Here is a 23,613-nt window from a genome sequence, read left to right as displayed (position 1 = left end):
GATAATAATTTATTTGATATTGACTTTTCACATATAAAGATAAATTGGACAAGTTAATGTACTTATCAACTATTTTCTTTCTATTTCTCCACTTTATCTCACTTTACCTCTTATTTGACTTTTCTTTATCCTCATCCATCATTTCTCAATTATTTTATTATTTATTTTATTATTATTTATTTATTTTAATTTTTTAAATATTAAAATTTATATATAAATCTTCAATTTCATTTTATTTACTACATAACTTTTTAATTTTTATATTTTAAAATTTAATCCTTTCAACACGTTTAAAAATTCTAATTTCCTTCTCTTTTTCTTCTTTCACATGTATACAATCAAAATATTAAAGTTACACTTCAACGCGGTGTCAATATAATATTTAAATATTTACTTACCCACGTTAACTCGATTTAATAAAATCACGCGGTACAATTACCGTCATTTTTCTCCACAATTCTTCCTTACCTCTTCTCGCTCACTTAAATTAGTCTTATACTCTCCTTTCAGACTAATTTTTGTGATTAATAAAATATTGACATTTTGATATTATTTTATTTTAAAATATTCGTTTCACCCGTAACTATTTTTCGACACTTAAATTTGCAGCAAGTGACCTTTCGTTTTATCGACACGATCTTATTGATAATTAAACGAAGGCACGAGATATTACATTTAGAGATAATTTTCTTTATGAAAATAATTATTAGGATTCCCTCCAAAGCTTTTGGCAAGGCTCATAATTATTTTCACTAAAAAAATTTGATATTTACAACGTTTTCTGAAAATTCCATTGATTTACTTGTGACCAAAGCAATTGTCTCTGTAGTTCAATGCTCCACTGCCATTCTTTCCTTCTCACAGTGTCAAGAATCCACTTATCATAATTATTAGGATGTCGGTATTTTCTTGATTATCTTATACTTTATGAATATGTGTTTATTTTAATTTTTAATTTGCCCACTCCTGTTTGTACATTAATGAATTGTTTCGTCTTTGAATTTGTTGATGACATAGGTTCCTTGTTTTCCATGCTATGCCCTGAGAATCTAACAGACAATTGCTTGAAGGAAGAATAGCATTAGATGTGGCGGCATATGCACTCCTAAAGATGCTCAAAGGAAAAATAGAATTACATATGCGGACGTATATGCTCTGCTAAGATTACTTGTAAGGTTATTTTTAAAAGTAATATTTTCATTCAATATGTCCTATTCTTATTTCCTTGAAGAAGCTCCATTATTGGATTCATTGAATATTTTGTGGAAAAGGACTTTGATTTTAACCTATTCTATTTTTGTTTTATTTTTCTCAATTCTATTCTTTATTATTATTTTTTTGACTTTTTGTCATTATCCTAGAATTTTAAGAAACTAGTTTATTTTCTTGCCTTAAAATTATCTCTTGAAATAAACAAATGACACTTTTATCTCTTGGGTAAATGAAAACCCCTGATATTGGAAAGAAATCTAAACTTAAAATAATTTGATGAAATTTTAGAAAATTTTCTGATCTCAAAATTTTCAAGAAAGTTTTCACCTATGATTTCTTTAAAAATCCATCATTGGTTGGCTTTCGTATGATGAAATCAAATATGCATCATGATGCAATCTGCCAATTTTTCACGATTTCCTACACCACATTTATTTATCTATATCATTATAATTATTTAATTGGGATATTAGTAATTGTATCGATTTTTATATATTAATAAAATTATCTTATTTTGACAAAAAAAATAATAGATGATCGAATCATATATTTTTTATTACCCCCGAGAGATTCTTCTAACTTAAAAAAATAATAATTATTTCGAGATAATTTTCGTTGTGAAAATAAATATTAGGATTCTCTCCAAAGCTTTTGACAAAGCTCATAATTATTTTCACTTAAAAAAATTTAGAAAACTTGAGACTTACAAACGTTCTCTAAAAATTCCATTAATTCACTTGTGAACAAAGTCAATAGGCTTTCATTTCCAGTGTCATCAGTCCACTTTTCATTCCAAAAGGATCTTGATTTACCATTGCCCACCATAAGTCCAAGACAAGAGTCTTGGACCAAGCTAATTAGTATGGAAATTGTAACTTTTAGAGTTGTAAGGCCTCTGACAATTTGAAAAAATAACGAAATTCCCAAGTAATAAAATTTTCCCACTCCTGCTTGTTTCTTCTTTGAATTTGTTGATGAAATACGCTCGTCTTCTCCCTTGAGAATCTAACAGACAATTGCGTGAAGGAAGAATAGCATTAGATGTGGATGCATATGCACTCGTAAAGATGCTCCAAGGAAAAATAGAATTACACGTGGATGCATATGATATGCACCGCAAAGATTACTTGTAAGGTTATTTTTAAAAGTAATATTTTCATTCAATGTATCCTAAATCATCAATCTATCTATTTATCAATTACTGCATTTGAAATAAAAATAATTTTTTGTTTTAAAATGTAAAAAATAACATTTTAGTAATTGTTCTTAATTAATTAGAACACTAATTAACAAAATAAGAGTAATTAATAATATTTTACATGCACTTTTTGCACCATAAGCCTTGATATATTCCTTTAAACTCATATTTCATGAGACGACACTATTTGTTACTTGTCCTTGTTGGTTATACAAAACTAAGGTCTAGAATCCATCTTTATGACTGCTTGCTTTTAATTTGGTTCTTTTCTTTTCATTTCAAGGACATTCCTTGCTTCAAGCCTTTAAAAGAACTTTTCTACAGTGCTATAAATTTATGAGTCTCTTTAATTGTTTTCATTCAAGGCTCCTTGGCTGCTTATGAAGTATTAAAGGAGGCTCCAGCATTCCTTCACCAGCTCTTGGGGGTGAGATTTCTTTTTTTTTTTCTTTCTTCATTGAATTAAAGAAAAATTTAGATCCTTGTGTACACACAAATTTCTCGTCGAAATTTCTTGATTTGAAAATTATGAAACAAATACAAATATTTGATGATGTGAGTGATGACCTCTGTAAATTCCTCTAATTAATTTCTTCAATTCGTCTTCAAGAGTCACGAACTTGGATTTAGTCTTGATTGCGAATTTGTTTGATCTTTGCTTCAAGGGTCTTGACGACTTAATCTTGATTACGAACACTTGATCTTCGCTTCAAGGGTCTTGATGACTTAATCTTGATCATGAACACAGTATCTTGATCACGAACTTCGCTTGATATCTTGATCACGAACTTCGTTGTTGCTTGATCTTAACTTCAGAAATCTTCTATTCTTGTTGATCTCTGAAATGCTCTCAATCTTCGAATGCTCCCAATCTTCGAATGCTTCTGAATCTTCAAATGCCTCTAAATGAATCAAATGGCTTGGAGGAGCCCCCTATTTATAATGTTTGGTGGGAAACTTTGATGAGAATGTAATCTCTTTAAATTATCTCTAAATTATTTTAATTTATTTATAGATAAATTATGATGACTCATTAAAAGTCTTTTGATTGGCCGGACCTTGAGTCTTTGAATTTTGATTGGCCGAAGTTAGGTATTATTTTTAAATTATCTCAATTTATTTAGAGATAAATTAAACAATCCAATTTTATCTCTAAATTAATATAATTATTAGAGATAAATTAAATGACCAATAATTAAATTTTGATTGGTCAAATATAGGAATACTATCTCTAAATTATTTTGATTTATTTAGAGATAAATTGGATAACCAATAACTAATTTTTGATTGGTCAAAAGTATAAATATTATCTCTAAATTATTTTAATTTATTTAGAGATAAATTAGATGACCAATAACTAATTTTTTGATTGGTCCAATTTAAATATTATTTTTAAATTATCTCAATGGATAAATATATACCAATTGGTTCAACTATATGTCTTTAAAATAATCCAACCAATAAATTAATTATTTTATAATTAATTATGTGATTATGACATCATTAAATCCATGTGGCGACACGTAATTGGTTGATAATTTTTCTCCTTCTACACCTTGACCACCTCTTTTTTTTCTTAAATGACATTAAAAAAATAATAAGACTACCCTTCAGTAAAAATTAAATACTATATCTTTTATATATTATTTTTATTGATAATTTTTTTATCAATCGATCCAAACCTCGCTTTAAAAGTTTCATTGCTTTCAGTCAAATGCGCATTGACTCAGGAAGCATGCATCAAAGCAGTTTCCACTCTGCTTCACCACTTTTTGGAAGTTGTATCTTCCAGGTGAGTGGATTATATATATATATATATATATATATATATATATATCTATACTATATATAAAAGGAGAATCAGGAGTCACTGTTTTAATTTCATTCAATTGTATGTCCAATTGAATGACAAGTGTCATTCAATTGGATGTTCTATTTTTTTTTCTTCCATCCAAACGACGTCGTTTTCAGGTTGTCAACTCTTGCCTTTTGCCCCTTTGTTTGATAAAAACAACGTCGTTTTGCTCCTTTGGTGGGGTTAGATTGTTTTTTCCTGTTATTAGCTGAGGACGGTGAGTGATTTTATGGTTCTTTTTCCCTTTTGTTCACCTGCAAGGAAAAAAGAAGAACAATAGGAAGCAAGTCATTTTAGATTTTTTTTTGTTTTATTTGTATCCAACGAAAGGAGAAGAACAACAAGAAGATAGGGACAGCCGGAAGTTATTGAAAGAAGTAGAGAAAACAAAAAAAGTTGAAAAAGGAAGGGATGAAGAACTGCAGTGGTTGAAAGGTTTAACGGAGGCAAAGGAGAGAAGAATTCGATTGTTTTTTGTTGGTTAATGGGGAAAGGTAGGGCAATAAATCGTTTTTGGTTGATTGGGAAGAGAGTGGGCGAAGAAGGAATGAACGGTTCTTCAGTTTCCCAAGGGAAAATTGTTGTGGGGTGGGCGACGGTTTCGGTGGCAGGGACAAGGTAATGAAAAGAGAAAAAAGAGAAAAAACAGCAAAGTGCTCAAAACAAGGAAATAAGAGAGGAAGTAGAAAGGCGATAGATCCAACAGATTTTAGAGCTCGATGGCAAGGAGTTACAGATCGAAGAAGTCCAAGGTCTTGCCGAATCATCCGATGATGATCGTCACAAGACCTAACCACTCTAAGCATATCATCTGTTTTTGTATTATATGATTCACTATTTGTTATTGCAATTGGGATTTATTGTCGTTTTATCACTATCTTCTTAATTTTGGTTGGACTGAGGGAGGGGTTTAGGAAAAATTAAATTTATTAATATTGCATATTTCACTCTTTTTGAAGCTCACTTTATTCTTTTTGCTATTTTATTTTTGAATATTCAGTCTTTTTGTGAAAAAACAAATGCTATGTTTAACTATTGAACAGTATTTAGTCTGAATTAAAGGATTTTTAACATTTCGTTGAGTTTGATTGCTACGATTTATTATTCATGTCTAACTTTGTTTTTTCATACTGTAGTGGCGTTCCTTTAATTGATATCTAAGTGGTAATCATGTTCTCTATTTTACTATTATAAAGATTTTCGTCAATTTTATGCAAATAGTTTGAGATTGATTTTTATCAAATAGATATGGCAAAGGTTTATGATATACACCACAGTTTTGCCTTTTGGGAAGGGGGTGGCATTTTGAATTTAACATTATTATATGTTAAAGGTATTTACATATCCCATTTATTTTTAGTTCACATCGTTTAATATAAGTTGTGGTTATATGTGTTCATAAATTGTGGTTCTATCAGTATCGATTGATCATATTCTTATGTTCCTGATAGATAAAATCAGAAAATTTTTAGGAACATTGAATAGTTAACTTATTTAGTGGATTTTGATTTAGGTACTACTGTGAGAGGTTGGGTTTTGCTGTTAGAGTTTTATTAGTTTTTGAAACTGTGTCGTTTTGATCATTAGAAACAAGAAAACCATAAAGTATATACAAATTTATATTCTCTTCCTTCGTCATGTCAATTGTCAGTTGGCATGACTTTTCTGTATAATTTTTATGTTAATGCAGGCACTGTTATTGACCGGTCATTTGAGTTTGTCCCACTATTTATCAGTTTTTCCAATTCCTTTGCCTTTTTGTATTATAAATATTATACTTTTTTTTTCTTTGTAAGAGACACATTTATTTCTTTTTGTTTATAAGAGACACGTTTAGCTTCTAGATTACTCTTTGCCTTTTTGGTTTATCTACATTCTGGTTCTTTGTTTTTATCTGTTTCACTCATCTCGAAAGGTTCTATTTTTTTCTTATTATTGTTTTTTGTTTTTGATTGATTATCAATGATGTATTTTTTTGGTTTTGTTATTATAGTTAGATTGTGTTTATTTGTAATACAAACATTTACTTTGTCTAATATTGTTCACTGGTTTTCGTTTGTGTATGTTCTGCTATTTGATTTTTTTGTATTCCATTAGTTTCCAAAGACTGTACTTTTTTCTTATTATTCTTTTTTTTTCTTCACTGATTGTTAGGGATTCTTTTTTTTCTTTCAATAGTTTAATGTTAGCTTATGTTTTGTATCTTCTATGTGCATAAAACAATAAGTTTTACAATATATAAGCTACAGGAATACTTTATTTTGTCTAAGTCAATTTTTCTGTTATGGTTTGGTTGTTCTTTAACTAATAAGAAGACCTCTGTTTTTTTTTACTATTTTATTGTTTTGATTGTTCCATATAATTTTGATATTTATCAGTTTCATGATAAGATGTTTCAATTTGAAGTGTTTAAGAATTTGTTTTTATTATTTTCCTTTCTTTTATTCTATTACTTTTCAAATATCAAATATTTTTTTGAAGTTCAAAAAATTTGTATTGATCATAAAACTATACAACCAAATACATACAGACAATTCGTAGTATAGGTGTCAACCCCTGTATAGAGCTATAGGGAACAAAAAAACCTACAGCTTTCCATCCTTTTTCCCAAAGAGACCACACAGCACTCAAAAACAAAACAACCCTGCATTTCAATTAAAAAGACACAAAAAAACAAATTCACTTTCAACAAAAGAACTTAGCAATAAGAAAAACATTTTGTTGCTGACAGACACAAAAACACTAACAATCCAACAAATCCCTATCATGCTTAACTGCATACAACCTCTTTCTTTCTAACATTCCTTAGCCTCAGCATTAGTACCTTTTATCTAATTAGATCCTCTTATCTTTTGCACCTCAACTTTTACTACATTATTAGCTGTTTCATTTGTGGATCTCATAATCTGTTGCAAACTGTATCCATTTACAACCAGGTCATTGCAATTTCTTCCTTTCTTTAAGACAATTCTCTATGTTTTCTTTCCTATATTATACTTTATTGACTACAAATTGATTATATTTGATATTTATAGTATTTTATTTTCTGCACTATTTCCTGTACATATTGTTGATTTAATTAATATCTTTTTGTTTATTATACTTGAATATTATTATTCATTTTAAGTGTAAAATAAATTTTTATATTTCATATTCTTACAACCTAATGTCCATAACTACTAACTCCATTGATTATAATTTTTACCAATTATGATTACTGTTTCAATTGAAAACTAATTACCTTTTTCCATTCTGCTTTTGCAGGAAGAAATGGATAATGAATATCTTATTGACTTACAGCTGTTCAAACCACCAACACCAATCAAAGTCAAGATTCTTAGGATTTGGAAATCTACAACTCCAAACAATCCAAAAAATCTACTCAGTCTTGACTTTTTAATTGCTGATGTCAAGGTAAATTTCACAACACCATTTTCTCTGCCTAATTGTAAAAAACAATATATCAAACAATAAAACAAGTTTTTAACTTAATCATTATTCCTACTCACAGAAAAATGTTATGCAAGCGATGATTAGAGGTTTTGATGCACCTCTATTTATACCAATGTTGAAAGAAGGTGCTGTCTATCTCATTGACAAGTATCGAATTATGAAATCAAAGCACAACTTCAATGTTCTTCCTGAAGACCTGATGATAGTTCTATCAAGAATGTCAGAAGTAAAAGAAATTGTTGAAGACAACACTCAATATCCAGACTACTACTTCAATTTTGTTCACTTCAAAGATCTTCCTGATAAGATATAAAAAAAAAAAAATCTTGACAGGTAACCTTAAAAATACACTACAAAATCATAGTTTATTTTACAACAACTTTTCTCATTTTTTCTTAATTGTTTTTGCATGAAATAACATTAGATGTTATTGGCATTGTCACAACAATAACACCTGTAACAAAAGTGCAACTAAACAATAGAGATGTTCCTGTTCAAAAACGAGACATCTACATCCAAAATGCAAGGTAAATGAAAAATAATATTAACTTTGAAATTTTTAGAATTATACTACAATAATTTCATAACTAATAACTAGCACTATTTCATAATTTCATACAGTTGTGAGAGCTTAAAAGTTGTGTTGTATGGAGATATAGCATTATCCATTCAAGAACAAGAAATACTACAGAGAAACACAAATGTTGTGCTTGCATTTGCTGGATTGATGATTAAAACTTACATGCGTGAGTATATCTTATATTAGCATTATACTAACAGCATTGCATATTATACATACAAAATATACTAACAAATAAGTGCTGCCAATTTGTAGGATCATTGTATGCATCATCTTGCTCAGCAATAAGAATATACATTGATCCTGAAATTTCAGAGGTCCATGAACTCAAACAAAGGTAATGTTATCACCCTTTTGTTATTACATTCAACAATAAATATTAACATTAACAGAAAAAACAAAAAAACTAACAATGCATCATTATTTACTAGATACCAAAAACAACCCATACAAGCAGACCTTCAACTGTTGGAAGCATGCACTCAATTTCACTCTACACAACAATCCACAGTCTCAGACATTCATGTAGCTGATCTGCTGGCAATTGAACCAAAAAAGGCATTGGTAAAATATACTTCTACCTCTTTCTAACAAATAAACAAAAATCAGTAGTTTAACATCCTTAATGAAACAAAAATCATACTGTTTTTTACATGCACACAATATTGTTTTTGAAAATGATAGAATACAAAGTTCCAACTCACTGCAAACATCATTGATGTTCAAGCACCAAACGGATGGTACTACAACGCCTGTAATCAATGTGCAGTAGGTTTGCGATTCTGTGCTGGCAAATTTTGGTGCCCGATCCATGATGAAAAAACACCAGTTTTAACGTAAGTACCTTTAAAGTTTCTTCCAATTGGCATTACTAAAAAATTTATTTTTATAAATTGTACAAATGATGCAAATTTTCAACTTTCACTGCAGAATGATTTTGGAACTAATAGTTGAAGATCTAACTGGAAAAATTCAACTGCTTGCTTTTGGTCAACAAGCTGAAAAGCTAATCGGTGCTACCATTGGTGAGTTGGTTGCAATCAAAACAATAGACAAAATGGTACTTCCACTTCCTGTCAAAACACTCATCAATGCAAGAAAAACATTCAAAGTTGGCCTTACAGGAAAAGCAATAGAAGCTGGACTCACAATTTTCAAAATCTTTGACTTTGCCAACCTGACAGACTCCTCAACTGCAACATCCAAAATGTACAAATGAACAACCTATATGTTCCCAACCATCATTGCTGACAATCCAAGACAACCAATTGGAAATGCCACCATCACCAACAAATGTACAAGTTGCAAAGGAATTATTTCCAGAGGAGTCCTTAGGAAAGAAGATGAAAATTGAATAGGTAAACTCTTTCGATTCACTTACTTTTTTTTTACAACAATATGTAGAAGGAGAAAAAAATTATCAGCCAATTACGTGCTGCCATGTGGATTTAATGATGTCATAACCATGTAATTAATTATAAAATAATGAATTTATTGGTTGGATTATTTTAAAGACATATAGTTGAACCAATTCTCTTATTGATATATATTTATCCCTTGAGATAATTTGAAAATAATATTTAAATTGGACCAATCAAAAAATTAGTTATTGGTCATTCAATTTATCTCTAAATAAATCAAGATAATTTAGAGATAATATTCATATTTTTGACCAATCAAAATTTAGTTATTAGTCATTCAATTTATCTCTAAATAAATCAAAATAATTTAGAGATAATATTTATATTTTGACCAATCAAAATTTAATTATTGGTCATTTAATTTATCTATAATAATTATATTAATTTAGAGATAAAACTCAAATTGGATTATTTAATTTATCTCTAATAAATTGAGATAATTTAGAGATAATACCTAACTTCGGCCAATCAAAATTCAAGGACTCAAGGTCCGACCAATCAAAAGACTTTTAATGAGTCATCATGATTTATCTCTAAATAAATTAAAATAATTTAGAGATAATTCAAAGAGATTACATTCTCATTAAAGTCTCCCACCAAACATTATAAATAGGGGGCTCCCCCTAGCCATTTTCATTCATTCAGAGGCATTCAAAGATTCAGGGGCATTCGAAGATTCAGAGGCATTCGAAGATTGGGAGCATTCGAAGATTGAGAGCATTTTAGAGATCAAGAAGAATAGAAGATTTCTGAAGTAAAGATCAAGCAACAATGAAGTTCGTGATCAAGCAACAACGAAGTTCGTGATCAAGATATTAAGCGAAGTTCGTGATAAAGATATTAAGCGAAGTTCGTGATCAAGATATTAAGTGAAGCACGTTCGTGATCAAGACTAAGTCGTGAAAACCCTTGATGCGAAGATCAAGCAAGTTCGTGATCAAGACTAAGTCGTGAATACCCTTGACACGAAGATCAAGCAAATTCGTGATCAAGACTAAGCCGTGAAGACCCTTGACGCGAAGATCAAGTACGTCCGTATGAAGATTAAGTCGTGAAGACCCTTGACGCGAAGATCAAGCACGTTCGTGATCAAGACTAAGTCCAAGTTTGTGACTCTTGAAGATGAATTGAAGAAATTAATCAGAGTAATTTCCAGAGATCATCACTCACTTCATCAAATATTTGTATTTGTCTCATAATTTTCAAGTCAAGAAATTTCGACGAGAAATTTGTGTGTACAAATTTCTGGCACACCTAGTGGGACAATCTCTGCCTCTCATCTTCTTTCTTCAAGCAAATCTCCAAATATCTCCAAGTTGAAATGGCTCGTAAGAGGAGTATCGCCAATAAACCTATTGTCAAGCCTGCTAGAGTGAATCCTATAGTCTTTCCAACCTCATCATCAAGCACAGATGTTCCAACACATCCATATGGTACTCGGAGAAAAACAGAAGCTCTTACTAAATTGTATGATCAAACTCTCACAGTCCTTAACCCAAAATCCTTTGTATGATGCTTCTTCTCCAAGTTCCGAAGAAGTCCTTACCATGCAACTTGCTTCCTCTAAAGGATTAAGTACCAATCAACTCAAGGAATATGATGGCTACTCAAGCAGTAGCTCTGTTTCATCATCCCCTCACCAAAGCTCTTTATCAAAAGTCGATTCTGGAATGATGGTTGTCATCTCTAGAAGAACAAGTTGCGCTTCTTGCAAAGACTGTGGAATCTCTAACAACAAGCATCAGAGAAAAGGATGAACAAATTACCTCAATGATGGCAAAATTTAGTAGCCTTACTGGAAAGGCACCAATGAATCTTGGTCAAAATCAACGCCAAGATAATGAGGAGAATTCCACTACAGAAGTGGAAAATAATCTCCAACAAAAATCTAATGAAGCAGTCATCAATCAATTGAAGGAACTCATCAAAGAAGCCATCAAGGAACAAGTGGAAAGTGTCACTCAACCTTCATACACATATGCCAAGCCATATTCTCAAAGGATTGATCGCATGAAGATGCCACCAAACTATCAGCCACCAAAGTTCCAACAGTTTGATGGTAAAGGAAATCCTCGTCAACATGTTGCACACTTCATAGAAACTTGTAACAACGCTGGCACTTATGGTGATCTTATGGTGAAGCAGTTTGTTCGCTCTTTAAAAGGCAATGCTTTTGATTGGTACACAGACTTAGAGCTTGGGATGATTGATAATTGGGAGCAATTAGAACGTGAGTTCCTTAATCGCTTCTATAGCACTCGACGTGTGGTGAGTATGATTGAACTTACAAGTTCGCACCAATGGAAAGATGAGCCTGTGATTGATTATATCCATAGGTGGAGAAATCTCAGTCTTAATTGCAAAGAGCGATTGTCTGAGTCCTCAGCTCTTGATATGTGCATCCAAGGGATGAATTGGGGGTTACGCTATATTCTTCAAGGCATTAAGCCTAAAACTTTTGGGGAATTAGCTACTCGCGCTCATGACATGGAATTAAGCATGTTAGCCGCTGGAAATCAAAGACCTCCAGTGCAAGAGCCAAGGAAAGGTAAGCAAGATCTCCGCAAATGGGGCAAAGCTTTGGCAGATAAGGGCGAAGGAAAACAGTCTATGACTGTAAATACCAAGCCTATCAAAATGAATGCCAATTCAAAGAAAACCCAAGAAACAAAGCCTAGTCCCTCACAGGATAAAAAGAAAGAATCTTTGAAAGAAAGACAAGAGAAAAAGTATCCTTTCCCTGACTCAAATATCGTAGGAATGTTGGAAGAACTTCTGAAAGCTAAGCTCATCCAATTGCCAGAAATGAAGCGATCGGAAGAAGCTGATCAAGTAAATGACTCAAACTACTACAAGTACCATCGTTTAATTGGTCACCCCATTGAAAAATGTTTTGTCTTAAAAGACAAAATCATAAGTTTATACCAGGATGGGAAAATTGAGTTTGAAGAAGAAATGGCTACAGCAAATGTAGCATCAACAGCAAGCATGCTTTCTCCACTTAAAGTGTGGAGCAAGATAAAGTTCGGGTCCTTCGACTATATAATGTTGACTCCGAATGTAAAAAAAATGTCCAATCCTCAAGATAATGGGGGCAAAGCTTGTGGCTTTACAAGTGAGGATCTAGACAATGAAGGATGGATCCTAGTTACTCATCGGAGAAAAAAAAAGAAAAGTCTTCCCAAGGACATGCAAGTGCCAAAAAGATCCAAAATGGTGAAACAACCATCTAGGAAGATGATGCTAAAAGCAATGCCAAGAAAAATAAGTATGGGCAAGTGTGAAAATTTGATGGTGCAAAGGCCTAGACGACCAATCACTTTGAATGATTTCATGCCAATGCAATTCAAAAATCAAAATCCAATTCCCACATCATGTTTCCAAATCGATGAAGACGTTGGGAGTGAAGAAAAATTTAAGTTCAATTCTAATTCCTCTTATGGTGCAGCAATTACATTTTTTGACGAAGACTTATTGTTGGGGTCTACCCCTCATAATCGGCCTCTTTTTGTTCAGGGATATAGTCGTGAACAGAAGATCAATCGAATCCAAATAGATGATGGATCTACTGTCAACTTACTCCCACTAAAAACAATGAAAGAGCTTGGGATTCCTCTTGATGAATTATCAAAGAGTCACTTGATGATCCGAGGTTGTAATCTTGAATGGCAAAGATCTATAGGAAAAGTTAGACTTCAACTTTTCATTGATGATATGGAATCTAATCCATTATTTCATGTGATTGATGCTAAGACAACATATAACATGTTGTTAGGGCGACCTTGGATACATAAAAATGGTATAGTATCATCGACGCTTCATCAATGCTTCAAATATTGTAGAAATGATCAAGTGAAGACAGTCATAGTAGATGTTAAGCCATTTACTACAGCAGAGGCACATTTGGCTGATGCTAAGTTCTACTTGGAAAGTACTTTTGTCGAAGAAGTACAATCCAAAGGCGATCAGGGAAATGACGAAGGACAATCATCAAAGGGAAAGGGAAAGAAATCATCTTCATCTACAAAGGAAAATAATGACCTTATTGAAGGCTTAAAAAATTTGACTTTGCCACTTACTAGTTTAAAAGAGTCAAAATTCACTAAGTCTCCATTGAAGGGATTCGTAAGGCCAACAAAATGGCCATTGGTTGAACACGATGATCTTCTTTCTCAAAGAGCTAATGGTTTCGACCCTAATGCTTATAAGCTTCTAATAAGGGCTGGCTACAAACAAGAAGAAGTTTCTAAGTTGGTACATGAGCTTAGTGAACCAACCAAAGAAACTTCACAAGATCCTTCCAAGAATCGTAAAGTTTGGCAAAAAAAGGCAAATGTTGTCAAAGTTACAAAATCAGGGTTGGGATTTACATCCTTAAAGTTGAAGATTCATAAAGAAGCTTTAAGATATATAACGACTGAAGTTGACGATGAGGAAGAAACCCCGGTAGAGTCATCTAAACTTTCAGTTTTCGATCGCTTGGGCACAGTCACAACTCGAACTTCAGTTTTTGATCGATTAAGCATGCCCTCAAATCGAGGTTCAGTATTTAATCATATCAACAAAGATTATACAAAAGAGACTTTAAGAGATCCCATCAGTTCGAGGGTAAAAAGAAAACCTTCACAAAAGAGGAATAAAAAGAGCCTCGTGACATATGAATTAAAAGATTTTCATAGCATCATCCTTTCATGAATGAAAAGAAAAAGTGAATGGATTGTAACAAATGATGAAACATTAAAGGCTAGAAGGTGCACTATGATTGTGACTAAACAAGCCTCATCTTTAGAAGAAGAAGAGCAAGAAGAAATGGAGATCTTCACATGTAATCACATGTCTATAGTAAAAAGTGATGAAAAATCTGAAGAAGAAGATATCCAAGAGGCTCCTCCGTCATTAAAGGAAGGAAATCGACCTACAATTGATGAATTAAAAGAAGTTAACATAGGCACTACAGAAGATCCTCGTCCAATCTTCATAAGTGCTAGTTTAACTTTTGAAGAAGAAAAATCTTATATTGACCTTTTGACAAGGTATCGAGACGTCTTTGCATGGACTTACAAAGAAATGCCAGGGTTGGACCCTAAAGTTGCTGTGCATCACCTAGCAGTAAAGAAAGGCGTTCGACCCATTAAACAAGCTCAACGATGTCTTCACCCTAACTTGATTCCCCAAATAGAGGTTGAGGTCAATAAACTCATTGAGGATGGCTTTATTCGAAAAGTCAAGTACCCTACTTGGATCTTAAATACTGTTCCAGTTAGAAAGAGAATGACCAAATTCGAGTTTGTGTGAATTTTCGAGACTTGAACTATGCTTGCCCAAAGGATGATTTTCCTCTCCCTTTGACAGAAATAATGGTGGATGCAACAACTAGCCATCAGGCTTTATCTTTTATGGATGACTCATCTGGTTATAATTAAATTCTCATGGATCCAAAGGACGAAGAGCTCACTGCATTTCGAATTCCTAAAGGAATATACTGTTACAAAGTTATGCCTTTTGGGTTAAAGAATGCAGGCGCCATTTATAAAAGGGCAATGCAAAAGATTTTCGATGATGTGCTACATAGGAATGTTGAATGCTATGTGGATGATTTGGTGGTTAAATCCAAAAAGAGGGTTGATCATCTTGAAGATCTTTGCCAAGTATTCGAGAGATTGCGTCGATATCAATTGAGGATGAATCCTTTAAAGTGTGCTTTTGGAGTATCTTCGGGAAAATTTTTAGGATTCATAGTGCACCATCGTGGGATTGAAATTGATCAATCAAAAATAGATGCAATCATGAAAATGCCTGAGCCAAGCAATCTCCACGAACTTAAAAGTTTGCAAGGAAGATTGGCTTATATTCGACGCTTCATATCAAACTTGGCTGGTAGATGTCAACCATTCAGTCGATTGATGAAAAAGGATACGCCTTTTATTTGGGATGAGTCTTGTAGTAATGCTTTTAAAAGCATAGAGTCTTATCTACTAAGGCCTCTAATTTTAAGGGCTCCTACACCAGGACGTCCATTAATCCTCTATGTTGCGGCACAAAAACGCTCTTTAGGAGCACTATTGGCACCACAAAATGATGAAGGAAAGGAAAATGCACTTTACTACCTTAGTAGAACTCTTAATGGTGCAGAATTAAATTATTCTCCCATTGAGAAGACATGCTTGGCATTAATTTTTACCATAAAGAAATTAAGGCACTATTTGCAAGCTCATTCTGTGCACTTAATTTCACGAGCAAATCCCCTCAAGTATCTTATGTCAAAATCAATGCTAAGTGGGAGATTGGCAAAATGGGCTCTTTTGTTACAAGAGTTCGACATCACATACATCCCTCAAAAAGCTGTCAAGGGACAAGCACTTGCAGATTTTCTTGCAAACCATCCAATTCCAGATGATTGGAAATTTTTTGAAGATCTCCCAGATGAAGATGTTCTTTGCATTGAAATCCCTAGGCCATGGAAGCTATACTTTAATGGAGCAGCTCGACAAGATGGGGTAGGTGCAGGAGTCATTTTTATCACCCCAGAAGGAGAAGTATTGCCTTACGCATTTACTCTCATCAAAAATTGTTCCAATAATGTGGCAGAATACCAAGCCTTGATCATAGGTTTGGAGATGGCAGTGGATATGCAAATCACTCAACTTAAGGTGTTTGGAGATTCTAAGTTGGTTATAAACCAAGTCCTTACACTTTAGTTAAAAAGCTTGAGCTCTTGCCATATGTCAACTATGTTAAAAAACTTTTGAAGTGGTTTGACAAAACTAGCATAGAACATGTGCCTAGAAAAGAAAATAGGCAAGCAGATTATTTGGCTAATTTAGCGTCAGCAATTGCCTCACCAAATACAGAATTAAAAGTGCATCTTTGCAAGCGATGGATCATACCACCAATCACTCTAAGTGAAGAAGTCGACGTAGAGTCTAATGTCGTCTCAGTCCTTGAAGTGGGAAAAGAAGATTGGCGACAACCGTTGAGTGACTATCTAGAGCATGGCAAGCTTCCTAATGATCCAAGACATAAAACAGAGATAAAAAGTCGAGCTCCTCGATTTATTTATTTCAAAGATACACTATATTGTCGTTCCTTTGACAGAGTTTTTCTTCGTTATTTAGGAGATGAAGAAGCATACAAGGCTTTACAAAAAGCTCACTCAGGAATTTGTGGGGCGCATCAATCTAGAGCCAAGTTGCACTTCCAAATCAAAAGAATGGGGTACTATTGGCCAACAACGGTGAAGGATAGCATGGACTATGTTAAAAGATGTCAAGCATGTCAATTTCATGCCAATTTCATTCATCAGCCCCCTGAGCCACTCCACCCAACAGTTACATCATGGCCATTTGATGCTTGGGGACTCGACTTGGTTGGACCATTACCTAAGAGTTCCACAGGGCATCTCTACATACTCGCAGCCACAGAATACTTTTCAAAGTGGGCGGAAGCAGCCTCTTATCGAGAAGTAAAGAAAGAAACTGTTGCTACCTTCATTAGAACAAATATCATTTATCGTTATGGCGTGCCACGATGCATCATAATAGATAATGGAAAACAATTCATAATGGAGAAGTTATGTGCACAATTTAACTTCAATCAATATAATTCTTCTATGTACCACGCACCAGCAAATGGGTTAGCAGAAGCTTTTAATAAGACTTTTTGCAATCGTCTCAAGAAAGTTGCTAATCGGGCAAAGAAAGATTGGCCAGAGAAAATAGGGGAAGCTTTATGGGCTTATTGTACGACATTTCGTACACCTACTCAAGCAACTCCATATTCGCTTGTTTATGGTGTGGAAGTTGTCCTCCCATTAGAGCGTCAAATTCCATCATTGAGAATTGCCATTCAAGAAGGTCTTTCAAATGAAGATAATGTTCGCCTACGCCTTGAAGAACTTGAAGCATTGGATGAGAAAAGGTTGGAAGCACAACAACGCTTAGAATGTTATCAAGCTCGATTGTCTAAAGCTTTCAACAAGAAAGTTAAACCACGATCGTTCCAAGTGGGAGACTTAGTTCTTGCAGTGCGAAGACCCATAAACACTACACATCGTATGAGTAATAAATTTCTCTCAAAATAGGATGGACCATACGTTGTTCAAGAAGTCTACACTAATGGCGCATACAAAATTGTTGATCAAGATGGAGTAAGAGTTGGCCCAATCAATGGTAGATTCTTGAAACGTTATTATGCTTGAAGGTCAAATGCTCCTTAGCAAGAGCTTAAACTGCTTCAAAAAAAAAAAAAGCATGATAAGTTGAAAATCCTTAACAGGACGACTTAGACAAAAGTTAAGGCGAAAAAGAAAAAAAGCCTGCTAAGTCGAAAATCCTTAACAAGACGACTTAGGCAAAAGTTAAGGCAAAAAAAAAAAAAAGCTTGCTAAGTTGAAAATACTTAATAGGACAATTTAGGCAAAAGTTAAGGCAAAAAAAAAAAATGAACTACGTTATGACTTGATCCTTCTTTGTATTAGGAGGTACGTAGGCAGCTTGGTTCCATTGCCAAGTTCAGTCACACCACAAAAAAAAAAAAAAACTCTTGCATCAAGCATGGCTCAATTCTTTATGATGATGAAGCTACCAAGATAAAATATCGAAGAATAAATCAAACGTACTATTGAAGGATGGTTCAAGGTCAATAAATTTACAAACTTGTCCAAAGTATTCTTCAACTATGTTTTTCAACGAGGCTGAATCAACAGTTTCGCTATGGGAAGAAACAACCTCTTCTTCATATCTTCATTCTTGGAGACAATGAAAAGATCTTTGTAATCCTTGAAGTATACCATGGTGATAATAAATTGTGTGCTATTTTAAAGAGCACCTCCCAAAGATTAACAAGTGCTATTATAAAGAGCACCCTCCAAGGATAATAAATTATGTGCTAGAATAAAGAGCACCTCCCAAGGATCAACAAGTGCTATTATAAAGAGCACCCTCCAAGGATAATTAATTGTGTGCTGTTTAAAAGAGCACCTCCCAAGGATCAATAAGTGCTATTATAAAGAGCACCCTCCAAGGATAATAAATTGTGTGCTATTATGAAGAGCACCCCCCAAGGATCAATAAGTGCTATGATAAAGAGCACTCTCCGAGAAAAATAAATTGTGTGCTATTATAAAGAGCATCACTTTAAATTGCTGCCAATTTCTCTGCTTCAATTTGAGCTTGCTTTGATTATAGACTGATAAGTGTGAGATTTAACTGTCAATAAAATATCAAATTATTAGTCTAAAACAACAATTTACAAAAAAAAAAAAAAAGTTGAAGCAATAAAAAAAAAATCATGGCAACGTTGGATTTCCTTGGCATGGCAATTTACAATGGTACGTACAGGAAATTGATAAGAACATATTGGCCAATTCTTGGCCTCTTGAATGTTTGCCTATATTCATGTAATGTGGCAAGATGAATGGTGGTTTGGCATGGCAATGGAGACAAGTGGCGGCTTGCATATCAATTGAAAGAAATCATGGCTAATATAATTTTCTTTCCTAAGTGTGTAATGTGGCAAGATACAAAGTTCATGAGCCTTATAAATGTGGCAGAAAGATGATGTAACGTGGGCATTAGTCAATTGTTTAAATCTTGGCTTAGTTGTATAACATGGCAAAAGCATGAGGATTAAAAGACTTTAGCCAATTCTTGGCTCCCTTTTGGCTTTGTAACGTGGCAAGTGGTGGCTTATCATGGCAATTAGATAAATGGTGGCTTGCATGCTTTTAACATGGGAATTAAAACAAGTGGCGGCTTGTAGCTTGGGAATTGGAATAAATGGCAGCTTGCAAGATTTTAGCATGCAAAATAATGGGAGTTGCATAATTAAAAAAGCCCATAAGCAGGCGAATTCTACTGCCATGTTAATAAAGGGAAGAGAAAGAAAGGACAGCATACCTTATAATTTTGAGAAGATGAAAAAATCGGTCTTGCTTGCTTATGGAATATCCGTAATGCTCAAGTTGATTTTGATGTGCAAATTGACAAGGGAATTCCCTTTTTATAGAGTAAAAAGACAGTCCTTGTTGATTAAGGAATGTAATCCTAATTGCAATATACTTCTTTAAATAGTTTTATTGCAATATACCTCTTTCAAAATTATAGCTTTATTGCAATATACTTCTTCAAATAGTTTTATTGCAGTATACATCTTCCAAGATTATAATTCTCTTACCAATGAGCAAGCATAATGCAAATTTAATTTGGATTGCAAGTATACCAAGACACATTAGGATTTTAAGAAATCCTAGAAATTTTAAAATTTCAAGACTTGTCCACTTGTTACATTCAAAATCATGTGTGAACAAGTCTTGAGGGGGCATTTGTAGAAGGAGAAAAAAATTATCAGCCAATTACGTGCCGCCATGTGGATTTAATGATGTCATAACCATGTAATTAATTATAAAATAATTAATTTATTGGTTGGATTATTTTAAAGACATATAGTTGAACCAATTCTCCTATTGGTATATATTTATCCCTTGAGATAATTTAAAAATAATATTTAAATTGAACCAATCAAAAAAATTAGTTATTGGTCATTCAATTTATCTTTAAATAAATCAAGATAATTTAGAGATAATATTCATATTTTTGACCAATCAAAATTTAGTTATTGGTCATTCAATTTATCTCTAAATAAATCAAAATAATTTAGAGATAATATTTATATTTTGACCAATCAAAATTTAATTATTGGTCATTTAATTTATCTCTAATAATTATATTAATTTAGAGATAAAACTCAAATTGGATTATTTAATTTATCTCTAATAAATTGAGATAATTTAGAGATAATACCTAACTTTGGCTAATCAAAATTCAAGGACTCAAGGTCCGACCAATCCAAAGACTTTTAATGAGTCATCATGATTTATCTCTAAATAAATTAAAATAATTTAGAGATAATTCAAATAGATTATATTCTCATCAAAGTCTCCCACCAAACATTATAAATAGAGGGCTCCCCCTAGCCATTTTCATTCATTCAGAGGCATTCGAAGATTCAGAGGCATTCGAAGATTCGAAGACATTCGAAGATTGGGAGCATTTGAATATTGAGAGCATTTCAGAGATCAAAAAGAATAGAAGATTTTTGAAGTAAAGATTAAGCAACAATGAAGTTCGTGATCAAGTGACAACGAAGTTCGTGATCAAGATATTAAACGAAGTTCGTGATAAAGATATTAAGCGAAGTTCGTGATCAAGATATTAAGCGAAGCACGTTCATGATCAAGACTAAGTCGTGAAGACCCTTGATGCGAAGATCAAGCAAGTTCGTGATCAAGACTAAGTCGTGAAGACCCTTGACGCGAAGATCAAGTACGTTCGTGATCAAGATTAAGTCGTGAAGACCCTTGACGTGAAGATCAAGCACGTTCGTGATCAAGACTAAGTTCAAGTTTGTGACTCTTGAAGACGAATTGAAAAAATTAATAAGAGGAATTTCCAAAGATCATCACTCACTTCATCAAATATTTGTATTTGTCTCATAATTTTCAAATCAAGAAATTTCGATGAGAAATTTGTGTGTACACAATAATATCATAAAGAGAATCAAAATAAAAAGTATGTAATTCTATCATGTAAACAGGAGATGCAAAACACAAGCAAAGGAATAAGCATCAAACTTTTTGGACAAAGCAATAAGTTCTGCCATATATGCAGAATGTTTTTGTTATGTGCATATTACAACAATATATATGAAAAAAATCAACAGATAATATCACAATGACCAAATTTTGTATGCTACTATTTTGTTACTACTATCAATATGTCTACACCATTTTTTATGTATATTTCAAAAACTACATAAACACCTCTTACTTTACAAATATGTAATATACAATTTCTATTACTTATGTTCTTCTAACACTTCAATTTTCCACAAATGTACAAATTTGTTTTCTCCTTTATATACAATCAACTATTATGTAAGAAAATTAATTTACTTCATAAATAACTTTCTATTATTGAAATTTTTTTATCTAATTAACAACCCGCAGCATCGCGCGGGCTGTCTTCCTAGTATATATAAAATTGGTTAGCATCTACGATAGGACTGCTCTTACTGGGAATTTCATGTCTTTTGACTCTTTTCAAAATTGCTCTAAGTTTGAGGCCTCTCATCAGCACAAAACTTAGGCTGATGTGGTTAAGGGTGTTGGGAAAATGAAAAAAGGCCCCTCTGTTAACCATCCTTCCATTGTTGCTCCTGATATTAAAAAGTTGTCATCTTATGAATGTTAAGATCAATTGGCTAGTGTTCGATCGGAGGCTCTCGGTTTTCTTCTTGCGAATGCCAATAGTGTCCCTAATTGTTGAATAGGTACGGCCTAAGGACTCTTATCTCATAACATAATAATATCATGGACTGGGCTCAGATCAAGAAAATCTTGTCTAAGACTAGGCTCGATTCAAGCTAAGCTCGCAAGTTGGTGAACCCGCTAATCCATTGATAGGTCTACTTTTATCTCATGGGCAAATGAAAATCCTTGATATTAGAAAGAAATCTAAATTTTTTCATAATTTTGATAAAATTTTAGAGAATTTTTTCATTTAGAAATTTTCAAGAAAGTTTTCACTTACAAATTCTTTAAAATTCCATCACCAGTTAGCTTCCATATGATGAAAACAAATATATATGCATCATGATGCAATATGTGAATTATTCACAATTTGGTTTGCCACATTTATTTTTATTTGTCTACATTATTATAATTATTTAGAGATAATTTTCTTTGTGAAAATAATTATTAGGATTCTCTCCTAAGCTTTTGACAAGGCTCATAATTATTTTCACTTAAAAATGACGAAATTCCGATGCAATAAGTCGAACACAAACAAGGACAAGAATTAACAATTACTGGGCATCCGATAATCTTGAAAAGCAAGAATTTAAGACTCTTCTGCTTCATGGACGACAAAGATCATCCTTGTTTGGATCAAATGGAGAAGGGAATCAAATGTTTGAAGATATCTATAATAGAACCGCAAACGTTTAAGATCCCTTTGGGTATTTCGTGTTACTAAGCTCGGTAGAAAATTAAACAAGCACCATTTTTAGATTATTTCATTCTCAATTTCTCATCATAGAATTTCACCAAATCCATTTTTATCTTTTTTTAAATCGTATCTCATCAAAGAATTTCACAACTTTCACTAAATATTCTTCAATTTTTCATTCAGCTAATGATAATGGATGATTTGGTCATTTTCCCATTTGCTTACTAAGAAGATTCTTGGTTAGCATGGATCTAAAGATTCCCGGTTAGTTTTTTTTTTTTTTTTGAATGATGAGCACTGCCAGGCTGTGCTTGAACAAATATTCTGTTTTATAAAATACGTGGATGCTGCATTTATACATTCTCAAAGGCAACCTTGTTGTCAATGCTAGTTGGAGGTGAATTGAGCACTTGGAGCTTTAAAAACCAGAAAATAAGTATTATGTTAAAGAAAGGGTAGTCATGAGGACCAATGCCTCCGGTGATTTACTCGTTTCAGGATGCAAAGATTCCCGGTTAGTTAGTAAGGTGATGTTCTCAAGTCTTCTTATTTTATGTTAATTTTTTTCATTATTTTTTTAAATTTATGTTAATTGTCTTCATCGTTTCTTCACCAAATATATATGTTTTTATTGTGTAAGTTTTAACTCGAAGGTACATGTTCGTGTAATCATTGATTCGAGTACTCTTTTTTGTTCTCTTATTTTTTTTTAATTTTGATCATGATTTATGTAGTTCAAGTTTAGATTAAGGTTTGTTATAATACTAATTAGGGACTTTAAGCATGATTGATTGATTTAAGCACTAGTTGTGAATAGAGGTCGAGAACCTTGCATCATTTTCTTTGTAAACATCTAGTTAGGATTTTGCACAATGATATCAATAAGAATA

General features: G+C 32.8%; 1 protein-coding gene across 1 annotated transcript; it reads left to right on the top strand.

Moving 5' to 3' along the window:
* Window positions 1-8,146: 8,146 nt before the first annotated feature.
* On the top strand, window positions 8,147-9,815 carry LOC148761954 (uncharacterized). The gene is made up of 7 exons (XM_088807614.1): window positions 8,147-8,245; window positions 8,340-8,464; window positions 8,554-8,635; window positions 8,730-8,862; window positions 8,983-9,134; window positions 9,229-9,323; window positions 9,423-9,815. The coding sequence occupies exons 2-7, from the start codon at window positions 8,446-8,448 to the stop codon at window positions 9,515-9,517; spliced, it is 576 nt and encodes a 191-aa protein (XP_088663740.1). The 5' UTR covers window positions 8,147-8,245; window positions 8,340-8,445; the 3' UTR covers window positions 9,518-9,815.
* Window positions 9,816-23,613: the final 13,798 nt, after the last annotated feature.

Source organism: Theobroma cacao, chromosome 6 (genome assembly GCF_053813885.1).
Source record: "Theobroma cacao isolate CCN51 chromosome 6, ASM5381388v1, whole genome shotgun sequence".
Lineage (NCBI taxonomy): Eukaryota > Viridiplantae > Streptophyta > Magnoliopsida > Malvales > Malvaceae > Theobroma > Theobroma cacao.
The sequence above is the reverse complement of the archived record's forward strand: the minus strand, read 5'-3'. Positions and strand labels throughout refer to the sequence as shown.

Excerpts from the sequence above, each read along its gene's own strand:
- LOC148761954 (XM_088807614.1), top strand. Across the intron at positions 8,636-8,729 it reads GTCCATGAACTCAAACAAAG|ATACCAAAAACAACCCATAC; the intron begins GTAATGTTATCA and ends ATTATTTACTAG. Across the intron at positions 9,324-9,422 it reads GCTAATCGGTGCTACCATTG|GAAAAGCAATAGAAGCTGGA; the intron begins GTGAGTTGGTTG and ends TTGGCCTTACAG.